This window comes from Cnephaeus nilssonii, assembly GCF_951640355.1.
Source record: "Cnephaeus nilssonii genome assembly, chromosome: 15".
NCBI lineage: Eukaryota > Metazoa > Chordata > Mammalia > Chiroptera > Vespertilionidae > Cnephaeus > Cnephaeus nilssonii.
Genome location: NC_137086.1, coordinates 34,915,632 through 34,927,782, shown reverse-complemented (window position 1 = coordinate 34,927,782; position 12,151 = coordinate 34,915,632). Strand labels below are relative to the sequence as shown.

Sequence of the window (12,151 nt, the reverse complement as noted above, 5' to 3'; positions counted from 1 at the left end):
AAAAATAACTTGTAATATATTGAAAGATATATTCTAATTTTTAAATGTTTCTATAATGAATAATTATACTCAAATACGTCATTCTAAAATACATACCCAGTTTCTTTAATAAAACTGGAGAACTAGTGACTGACTTTTCCTTTAGATTTAAAATTTGCTTTTCAAAGTTTTAGGTTAATAGATGTTATTTCTAATATTTACAAAATGAAAATAAATTTTTAAAATGAAAAACTAGTCCAATTTATAAATAACACAAATAAGCATATGTTTAACTATCAAGCAATTATATATAGTTCAACACATTAACTAATTTCAACTGTTTCAGCAATTGTGATATTTCCTAAATTATGGTAACTGATGTATACCATCATCAGTCATGTATTTTATAATTTAAAGTTGATACTCATATTAAACTTATCTGGCAAAGAACCAGCCTCCTACCCTTCAGATTCTTCAGTCTTTTCTCCACCAATACGAGTAGTACAACTTTCACTTTCTGAAGAACAATTCCTTGTGGAAGCTATACTATGTCTTCCTTAAATACAGAAACAAACACATACAAAAACAAAGGGGGGAAGTTAGCATTTCCAATTCAGAATGGATTTTTACTTATTAAATGGTTATACTGTAAATGCATGGCTTCCAAGGCTAAAGGTGGCATTTCCCTTAATATTCCAAAGGTTTATGCAAGAAACAGTCCAAAAAAGGGTTAACAAATTGCTAATGTTTCACTGAAGATTTAAAAAATACTGATATGGTGTATATAAATAGGGTCAAATGCTCAAAAGCCAACAATATAAATTTCCCTTCCTGAAGTAAATTTTCACATCAATACTCTGACTGCTGTTGCTGAGATTAAAATAATTCACTACACTCTGAGGATTTCTAAAACCAGTTATTATTTCCAAAGCAATTACGGAAAAAGATCTCTTCTATCCTGCCACTGTGTCATTTTAAACTATCATTGACTGCAACAAAGAATAGATAGCTGTAAAAAAGATAACAAGAGACAAGAAAATTCTCTGAGGGAGGGGAAAAAACCTTAAGTCAAATCCCTTTAATATTTATGACATAACTTGGAGTAGTAAATTTTTGTATAGTAAAGAAATTTTTTTGGTAATAATATTTGATCTGCATATTAACACTTAAAATTTTTTCAAATATAGAAAAGAAAAATTTCTAAAATTTAGGAAGACAAAAATGCATAGATTTTTCTATTAATGTTTATATTAGCCTTTACATAAATAAAAGATGGCTGGAATACACAGTAATTTGCAGAATTATCATAAGGACGAACACTGCATTTTGTTTTAAAACCTTACCTGTTTTGGAAACTGCATCCTGATGAATAGAAGCCTCCTGAAATTCTCCGTGTGTGTCAAGAAGTGAGGATTTGATATACGTGGCTAAAGTTTCAACAGGACTCTCTCCAGCCATTAGGGGACTATACCGGTTGTCAACAGGTGAGCTTCCACTGCTCTTCAGTTCCTCAAACCTTTTTGCACACTGTAATAATATAAAAGGAAGAAAATGCAGGTCTGGGAGTTGTTGTTTTTTTAAATTATGCTTTTATTTATTTTTAGAGAGAGAGGAAGGGAGAGGGATAGAGAGATGGAAACACTGATGAGAGAAACATCGATTGGGTGCCTCCTATACATCCCCTACTGGGGATCGAGCCCACAACCTAGGCCCATGCCCAGACCTGGAATTGAACCATTGACCTCTTGGTTCATGGATCAACACTCAACCATTGAGTCACACCGACTGGACTGGGAGTTTTAAAATTAAAAAATAAGAAAATATATTCTTGTCTACTATTTTTTTTTTATTGATTTTTTACAGAGAGGAAGAGAGGGATAGAGAGCTAGAAACATCGATGAGAGAGAAACATTGATCAGCTGCCTCCTGCAACCCCCCCACCGGGGATGTGCCCGCAGCCAAGGTACATGCCCCTGACCGGAATCGAACCTGGGACCCTTCAGTCCGCAGGCCGATGCTCTATCCACTGAGCCAAACCGGTCTCGGCTCTTGTCTACTATTTTGAAGATACTTTTCCATAATTATTTTTTGTAGTCGTTCCTTGAAATTGATCACTTTTTCTGATTTTTCTTCAGAAGATATCTGTGGGACTGTTATTTACCTCTTTGGGTGTTAATCCAGGAACAAGCCTTGCCACAGTTTCCCAGTTGATGGTCTGATGGATTCCGATTAATGGAAAAAGGAGCATGTCCAACACCATTTGGCTGTTATTGTTCAGGAAATTGTTGTTTTCTGAATATCCACGACTCATCTTTTGGAACTAGAGACAGAGAAAGCAGATTTATTTGCATCTGATATATAAATGTTTTCAGAACATTCTAAATCAGTTATAATTAATTCCTAAAAATGATCTGCTACTATATAAAGTAAAACTGACCTAAAATAAACATAAAGTATAGAGCTCAAACTCTTCAAATATAATAGCATTTTGACATTATGACTTGGTAAATGGATGGATAGGATGGACAGATAGATAAATATGTGATTAAAAGTATAATGCAAAAGTATTAATGGCATCAATCATCAACTATAATTAGTGTTATTTTTATATGTTCAAAACAACTTTTTTGGGGAAAGTCCTTCTCTTCTTCCTTGTCTTCAGAAGCAATGTAACAATTGGCCCGATAAGATTTAATCCTTAAATACACACCCTGACATTCATATATAAAAAGCCAGGACGCCTCCACACACATACACACAGGCACTCACCGAGCAGAGTGGAGGCTTCCCTTGCTTCCTCACCTGACTCTCCACACGTCACATCCCCTATTTCAACTCAGGAGCCCTTAAATAACATGTCCAGTGACCGAGAGTATCCAAAATCTTCAGGCAACAGGATCACCGAGAAAAAAGGCTCCAGATGGCTTTCCAAATGAATGTAGTTCAATAAACATTCATTCAGTGGGTCCCAACTATGTGCCAAGCATCAGGGATGCAAAAATAAATATGGCATGGTCCTTGTCCTCAAGGAGTTTATGGTCTAGGGAAGGGTATTAGCAGACAAACGGATCTTTTTAATATAATTTTCTGAGAGCCAAAGCAGAGGGGAGCCAGAGGGGCAGAGGAGCGACACATAATAGCTATTATTTACTGAGTACTTCTTAGTATGGTAGAACTGTTATTTCAATAATGTTTCACCACACCCCTATAAGAAAGGTGCTCTCCCCACTTTTACAAGATGAAGAAATAGGTTCAGAGAAGTATAAGGCCACAGAAGTAATAAGAGGCTGGGCAAGGTAAAACTGACTCTCACATACATGTTGTTCCCATCATATACAAGAGGTATATTACAGGGAGACAGCAGGTTGGGAATGATGACTTAGGGTGGAGAAAGATAGAGTCTAATTTTGAAGTCAATTATATTTCAACTAGAGGCCCAGTGCATGAAAATTCATGCACTGGGGGGGGGGGGGGGGTGTCCCTCAGCCCGGCCTGCCCCCTCTCACAGTCCAGGAGCCCTCAGGGGAGGGAGGCAACCCGGTGATCAGGGGAAGGTGATGCCCCATCACACCTATGCTGCTGCCACGGCCAGCAGCACAAGCCTCGGGCGGCCCTGCTTACCTGAGCCTCAGGCAGTCCTGGGCGGCTGGGCAGCTGCCATCCAAGGCTTGCCTGCACCTCAGGCCAGCCCTGGGTGGCTGGGGGGCTGAGGGGACTGGGGGACTCCGGATGCAGGCACGCGGAGCGGGCAGGCCCGCGTGCCTGCTGCCCCGGCAGGGCTGAGGGGACTGGGCACCACCATCTGTGGCTATGGGTGCTGCCATCTTTGAGGGTGTGGCAATCAATTAGCATATCCCTTCCTTATTGGTTGCAGGTGCCACCATCTTTGAGGGCTGGGCAATTAGCATATCCTCTCCTTATTGGCTGTGGGTGCCGCCATATTTGAGGGCAGGGCAGTCAATTAGCATATTCCCTCCTTATTGGCTGTGGGTGCCTCCATCTTTGCAATGACGTGAGGGTCAATTAGCATATTCCCTCTTTATTAGATAGGATGAAATAATTCTGAAAGCTTCTGCTTGTGAGGTAGGGAAGGGGGAAGGATGTGGTATCAGAGCAAAAATGAAGCTACAACATTTAAACTTAGAGAAGTTTTGAGTATTTCTGGCAATTATACTTCAATAGAGCCAAGATTTAAAAAATAATTTTTAAAAAACCTTTTTTTGGTATCAGTGTATGTGAGACATCTCTTATCTTATTCAAACACGTGCTGAGCCCTTGCTATGGGCCAGGCATTCTATCTGAAGTTAGAACATAAACTTACATGTGAAAATAAGACAAAGGTTTATGGCTAGTCATAGCTATGATTTAATTGATGATGAATTCTGGGGTGGGAATGTAATCACCAAAGAGAAGCTATTACTATGGGAAACAACATCTATTTTAGGGCATGAAGTATACAGAGCAAGAATCCACTGACAGACCGGTACAGTGCCAAAAGCAGTGCACCCAGGAGTCTATAGCTCTGCTTTGAGTATTAACTGCACACATGCTAGTCAAGGCAAATCATCTGAACTTCAGTAGTAAGATTAAATGATAATTATCTTTGACATCATAGAGAGAATCAAATGGATTATTTTGTGAGAGCACTTTGAAAACCATGAAAGCGTCTCATGAATGAGAGTATCTACCTCCTAGTATTGTGCTGAGGATTATGTGAGATGTTTTAATGTTGAATGGGGAGTTGGAATGTAGAAGCTCTCAGTAAGGGTTAACGATGATTAGGACTACGTAACTGTTTCCATAAAACACTGATATAAGACATCAGGTGGTAGACATAAAGTCATCCTACATGCATCTGCCTGAGCATTAAAAAGAAACACTTAAGGTATTATTATATGGTTCAGATTACTTATTGCTATGCCTCAATTTCCTCATCTGTAAAAAAAAAAAAATAGTGGCTAGTCCACATACTTTTGAGGACATATGGACGGAGCTACCTGGTACACAGTAAGGACTATGTAATGTTTGTAGTAGTAACATTACCATTCCAGAGATCCTCAGATTACTGTAAACAAATTCATAAAGATAAATGTGGCAGATAAAAGGAGAGACAGTAACTTTTCAATGAAGTACCCTTTTGACAAAATGAGTAAAAAGTCAGATCTAGATTCTTACCTAGTTTTTACCACTTTCAATAGTCTCAGGTATAAGAAAATAATACCTACCTTTGTAAGGATTAAACAGTAATATATAAAGCATCCAGCACACTATCTGGCATACAAAACGTGCTCAGTAAATAATTTGTCACCACTATTATTATTTTCCTTCCTCCTATTATGGCCATTATTGGCATTAAAAAATTCTAAAAATTATTTTAATAACTGTAAATCACTGCCTTGAGCCCAAATGAAAGTAGATTTTCCAGAACTTCATTGTCTCCACCTGTGTGCCTGGCACATCATCACTTTTCACACCACACAATTTGAGATGTATGTTAGGGCATGGGGTAGTTCTGTATCATGTGTTTGGGTCTCAGTCTAAAACAGAATTCAGGGCAAGGAACAAGGGTACTTCTTTTTTCTTTCACTTCAAAAACATTTTATTTAAAATTCCTAAAATACTTATTGTGTCCTACAATGTGTAGGCACCTGCTAGCTAATTAAAAACACAGTCCGGACTAAATACTGAAAAACGTGTATGTATGTTTCAAATATGATACTCATAATATACACGTTTTAGAATAAACCATTTAGAGATGAAAAATTTGTTTTCTGTTGACATTTTCTTTACACAACTGAATCACACCAAAGAAGGGAAGAGTACCCAGTACTAATTCCAGTTAAATGTATGTTCAAGAAAGCGCCCCTTAGAGCTGAATGTAAGTGTGAAAGGATACTTAATCCTTGACGGACGACACACAAATTCTCTCAGGCGAGCTGTCACAGTGCATCCCATTCTGGGGGGGAGGGGAGAGTACAGACTCATCAAAAACTGTGACAGAAAGTTTGAAGCTCAAATTATACTACTACTAAGTCCACTCCCATTCATGACAAAATATAGCTTAAAAGTTAATGTTTAAGTGGAAACGTGTGACTTACCGGAAATAAAAATTCTACTTGTTTAATACACAACACGCTTTAAGGATGCGCTTCATGTCCTCTCCCCGCTTCGCACAAGCTTGGTTTTAGTTCAATGTATCTAAAAAGAACAATCCCATTAATTAAGGCCAACAGAGGTCCACGACTGGCATCTGATTTTTTTTTTTTTTCCTTTTTGAAACTGGAAAGGCTCCTACAGATGGTGACCATGGTCCCTGAGCAGCGGTCAGATGCGCAGCGAGGGCGGTGGGGCAGGTCCCAGGCCGCAGGGTGACGCGGTGGGGTAACCCTGAGTCACCCGCACGCGGGGAAGCCTGGCGTCCGGCGTCCAGCCCGCAGACGAGGACGGAGCCAGCGGGCTTTCGACGGGAAGGAGAGAGGACAATCCCCTCGGACACCCGGGATGAACGGGGCAGAGCCCGGCAAGCCCCCGGCCAGCGGGTCCCTCGCGGCGCCTCCGGCTCCGGTTCCGCCTAACCCGCGGGGGGGGGGGGGGGCAGAGGCTCCCGGCGTGGAGCGGGAGGGGAGGGCGCACAAAGGCGCGGGCAGAGGGGCGAGGCGGGGGCTGGGCGGGCAGAGCTGGCTCCGGGGCCGGTGCGCGGGCGGGGCGGGTGGAGGGGCTCTGCGGCTCGCAGGGTTGCGGGGCTGCGGGCGGCGCTGGGGGCGTTCGCGGGCGTTTGGGCGAGCGGGACCCCGGCCGTCCCACCAGGGATGGAGGCCGCGGCGGGAACGCGCGGGCGGCCAGCGGCACCGCCCCTCGCCGCACTCCCCGCCCCGGCCGGCCCCCGCGCCCCTCGGCGCCTGGCTCACCTCCACAGGGCCGGGCGGCCCTCGCTGCACCTCCGTCCCCTGCGGCGGCCGGCTCTGCCCGCGCTCCGGCCATAGGCTCCCGCGACCCGGCCGGCAGCCCTGGCCGCAGCCCTCACGCGAGTCCTCACACGCCGCCCCGCCCGCGTGGGAGCGGCCGGGGACCAGCGCCCGGGGGCGGGGGAGCCCCGCCCCACCCAGCGCCGCCCGGCCAATCGCGGGCCAGCGCCGCAGCGGCGGAGCCAATGAGCGACGAGCTCCTGCCGGGCGGGAGGGAGCCGAACGGGCGGCTGCAGCCGGGGCCGCGGCGCCTGGCTCGGTCCTCCCCTGCCCCCTCTCTAGCGTTCACTCCCGGGCCTGTCGCAGTGCAGCGTCCCCACCCTCCCAGCGTCTTGTCGCTTAGCAACCAGGTCCTCCAAGCCCGATCCTAGGTGACCAACGCTGAGTCCAGAAGAAAGGGGGAATATGGGAGCGATAAATGAACTCGAACAAAGGGTGGACGAAATGGTTTTCGGTGCAGGTCACTTCGGTATCGCTGCTTAGGTTAGGTAGAAGCAACATGGTGTGACCTGAGGGACACGAAAAGTGTCTTGGGTTAAGCATTGTCTTTATCAGGAGGCATCTCTTGGGGGGAAATGTAAATAGCGCGCTGGGGTTACAAATTCAATTTTTATTCACATCAGTAGGTTCAGCATGTGTGTGTTTCTGTGAACATTGCCACTGGGAATCTGGTAAGGTGTATAAAGCCGAGTCTCGTAGGGTAAACACTACACATCACGTTTCAAATTTCCCCTTGGAATGCGTCTGAGAACCAAAAACTAAATGTCACAGTCAGAAAGGACAGAGAACGTAAAACCCTACCCAAATGAATAATGACTACAATGAGACCTGATGATGAAGTGGCTAGCTGTACAGTCAGTTTTTTTCCAATTGTATCACCCGTGACTCTCTGCAAATCTTTTGCTATTTTTGTTCCACAAAGATGTTAATTCAAGTTAGGTAAGTTTTGTACCACAAACATACCAGTCAGGTACATTTGTAAGAGAGACTACCTGTTCTGTACTTCCTCTTTGTCCTCTCACATAGGCTGGAACAGATCAGTTGTGATTGATGGAGAGCCAGTTTAAACTATGAGGACAAGAAGGACCCCTAAGGGATTGCAGAGCAATAAGGAAGGAACCTCGGCGGTGAATTACCTTGTGAAGCAAAGTTGCCTAAGAGGCCCTAGACTGCCTGTCTACCTCTGGACTATTACAGGAGAGGAAAGTGTTAATCTTGCTTTAGCTACTGCACTTTTTTTAAACCTATTTGTTACAGAAATTTGATCTACATGTCATTGGCAGGTGGAAACCTTGCAGGCTGGAAGGCTGCTGACTCTTTCCCAAGTGTCATGTGTGTTAATTTGGAAGGGAGACTGTCAAGCCTATAGCTCTGAGGGAAGAAGTTGAGAAAAGGTCGGAAGGTGCGTGCGTTGGCTGCCACTCCTTGCTTTTAGCAAGGTTCAACAAAAAGAAAGGAAATCAGTTAAGAATTAACCGGTTTGCAAGTAGACACTTTAGAGAATAGTCTCTACTACTGGACCCCACCCGTAACATCTGCTCCAGCTGTTGATCCACATATTATGCATCTCTGGGGGATCAATTCAGGTACTTAATGTGTGAGGGTTATCCTCATCTCTCTCCAGCCTCTTCTATAACGATATTCATTTACAGAATGACAGAGCTAGAAAAGATCCTTGAAAAATCAACTTCTTCAATCTTTTTTTAAAGACTTTTTTTTTTAAATTGATTTTGAGAGAAAGGAAGAGGGAGAGAGAAACATCAATGTGAGAGCAATACATTGATTGGCTGCCTCCTGAATGCCCCCTACTGGGGATGGAGCCCACAACCTTAGCATATGCCCTGCCTGGGAATCGAACCAGCAACCTTTCTTTGGGTGCAAGGGATAACATTCAATCAACTGAGCCACAGTTGCAAGGGCTTCAATCTCTTTATTTTAAGGTCAGATAAAGTTTAAGTGACTTGTCCAAGGTCAATAGCCAACTCAGGTTCAATGACCTTCGCCCAAAGATGAATCTTTCTTTGGTATTGTACAGATGTTCCTTCCTGAGGCCTTTATGCAGAATGGGCAATTGAACCCAACTCTTCCATCCACTTTCCCTTCCTAGGCAAGTCTAACACTTTTGTGTTCACAAGCTCATCTATCCCTCTATTAGGTTTAGTACAGACTAAGTTGCTTTAGCAAAGATACCCAAAATACAGTAGCTTAAACACGATCTAAGTTTATTTTTCTCTCAAATTACAGTAGAGGTGGTAGTCCAGGGCTGACATGGCTGCTTTGCCATCCTGACACACAACTTCCATTGCGGCATCTGAAATGACTGCAAACACTCACTCTCACTTCCACACCCCACGGAAGAAATGGGAGACAGGGCAAGAAATGCATGCTCCAGGACTTTTAATTAAATTTTATTGGGGTGACATTGGTTAATAAAATTATATAGGTTTCAGGTGTGCAATTCTATAATACATCATCTGTAGCATCCCCCCAGGACTTTTAAGGCATGATCCAGAAATCACATGTATCATTTCCACTTATATGCCATTGGCTACAATTTAACCATAAAGGGGAGGCCAGATAATGTAGGCTCCATGTAAGCAGCTGTGTACCCACTTTTAAATTATGGGAGAGTGAGCCTCTACCCAACAGTCTAGTTTCAAGGGTTATATGCTACACAGACCTCTATTATTGACTTCATTACAGTAACTTATTTTTGAAACATTTTTAACTAGTGAAATATGAAACTAAAAAGGAACTCCATTAGTACTACAAAAATTATATATACACTCAGATAAATTTTTATGGATAAAAGACAATAAAAATGCAATGCCTTTTGGACTCCAGCTGCTACCAAACATTACTGCAGAGCACGATTTAAAACTAAATAATGTGCCCCGCTGGTGTGGCTCAGTGGTTGAGCATTGACCTATGAACCAGGAGGTCATGATTGGATTCCAGGTCAGGGCACATGTCTGGGTTGTGGGCTCAACCCCCCAGTAGGAGGCATGCAGGAGGCAGCCAATCAATGATTCTTTCTCATCATTGATGTTTCTCTCTCTCCCTCCCTCTTCCTTCCTCTCTGAAATCAATAAAAATATATTAAAAAAAAACATTGCCAAGAAACAAAAATATTTATTGATTTTTCACAATGTAAAACTTGAAATATTTGGCCATGCGTGTCTGGAAATTGGAGGGAAGTTCTAATTTTTGGCATTGTGGTGGACTACATGTGAGGCTCTCCTGATGCACAAGACCCCATCTGGGACATACACATTCAAGCACTTTGAGTCTCATAGGAAGTTGGGGAGCAGGCAAAAATCTATCAAAACCAATGAGCTAGAAACTGAAGGCAGAAGGGAGGGTTATGGGTGCCCTGAGGGGAGATGCCCAAAGTTGTCAGGAGTCTGAGCTTTGTGCCAATCAGCAGAGTGAGGGTGAGGGGAAACTGATCCTGGTCTCCTACTCTTACTTAAGATTTGCAAGGGAGGACTTAGCTGGTCCCAAAATATGCTGCCTCCAGTAGAGGCAGAAGTGAATCCTCTGTGGAGTCAAGCCTTCCTAGCTTAGGCCTGCAGGACTCACAGATTAACAACTAATAAGCTCAGAAAGATCACCATAAACACAAAGCCAGACACTATGCGTGAGCATCAGAACAGACAATAAACATTTGAACTTCTAAGTACTGCAGATACGGCAGTACTTATAGATGTTAACATGGCATCCTTAAATAAAGGGCACAATAAATGATCAATAATGAACAAGCAGATTGAAAAAAAACCCAGAACTTTTAGATATAATTATTAAAATATAATTATCTATATTTAAAATATAATTATGAAAATTTAAAGAAATCATAGTGAATAAGTTAAATGGTAAATTAGAAATAGCTGAAGAGTGAACATGCAAATATACAAAGCTATGGAGGACCGAATGAGGTTCAACATATGTCTAATTTGAATCCCAGAGAGAATAAACAGAATGGCGATAACTGTTGTAAAATTTCTAGAATTGATTAAAAAGATGAATCCAAAAGTCCACAGATCCTGGAAGCAAATCAAATGTATTACAAAAGCATTTGCCATCTAAAAGATATGCTATCTGCACTAAGCCGCTTTGGCTCAGTCAGCCTGCAGGCACGTGCCCTTCGATTCGGGTTAAGGGCATATGCCCAGGTGGTGGGCTCTATCCCCAGTAGGGATTTGTAGGAGGCAGCTGATCAATGATTCTCTCTTATTATTGATGTTTCAATCTCTCTCTCCCTCTCCCTTCCTCTCTGAAATCAATATATTAAAAAAAAAAAAAAAAGGATAGGATACCTAATCCATGGACACAGACAATAGGGTGGTGAAAACCGGGGGCAGAGAGCGGGGGCAAGTTGGAGAGGACCAGTGGGGGCGGGGGGAAAGGGGACATATATAATACTTTCGACAATAAAGAGGAAATAAATAATAAAAAGATATGCTACCTAAGTGACGTGTGGCCTTTTCTCTGGGGCTTAATTTCCAACTGAAATTTACTGTACTGGCTTAAAACTAAAACTTCTTTGTTTTGGCAGCACTTGCTGCACCTCCCATGGTCCATTAGCTACCCAGGAAGGAACTAGGGAGGGCTATAAGGTTAAGCTTAATTATGCTTTGGCGTGCAGGGTTATGAATGTACTAGTGAAATTTAAAAATCAACCAAGGTTAGCCCAGTCAGCATGGTTCAGAGGTTGAGCATTGACCTATGAACCAGGAGGTCACGGTTCGATTCCGGTCAGAGCATATGTCCGGCATGCGGGAGATAGCTGATCAGTGATTCTCTCTCATCACTGATGTTTCTATCTCTCTCTCTCCCTCTCCTTTCCTCTCTGAAATCAATAAAGAAAATATATTAAAAAATAAAAATAGTCAACCAAGTTTAAACTGTACAAAAATTAACTGATCAACGGCATAGTTTGATATTCCTTCCACATGTTGTCTATTAACAGTGTAAACAAAACATTGATGCATTATGACTATCTAGGGAAATAATGCATACTATACCTAGTAATGAATTTAAGCTATTGCTTTACCCTGTACTCTTATTGTGTTAGGATTAATTTCAAATGCTCTTTCTATTGTGAAACTTTCTGACATTAATGAGAGTATTGGGGAAAGATACTATGATTTATCCGCTCATTCTTTCAGGATGTGAGTGCCCAAAATATGCTAGGTACTGTTTCATGT

At 42.6% G+C, this 12,151-nt stretch overlaps 1 protein-coding gene across 6 annotated transcripts in view; it reads right to left on the bottom strand.

Annotated features, from left to right (window-relative positions):
• SANBR (SANT and BTB domain regulator of CSR) overlaps window positions 1-7,014 on the bottom strand; it is a 42,752-nt gene extending 35,738 nt beyond the window's left edge. The window contains exons 1-7 of one of the 6 annotated variants that reach the window (XM_079792017.1): window positions 6,888-7,014; window positions 6,078-6,177; window positions 5,876-5,935; window positions 5,205-5,250; window positions 2,141-2,299; window positions 1,323-1,506; window positions 442-535 (exon numbers count right to left, since the gene is read on the bottom strand). In XM_079792017.1, the coding sequence (XP_079648143.1) occupies window positions 442-535; window positions 1,323-1,506; window positions 2,141-2,290 (428 nt within the window). In that variant the 5' untranslated portion in view covers window positions 2,291-2,299; window positions 5,205-5,250; window positions 5,876-5,935; window positions 6,078-6,177; window positions 6,888-7,014. The other 5 variants (XM_079792019.1, XM_079792014.1, XM_079792015.1 and 2 more) reach the window with 5 other exon arrangements.
• Window positions 7,015-12,151: the final 5,137 nt, after the last annotated feature.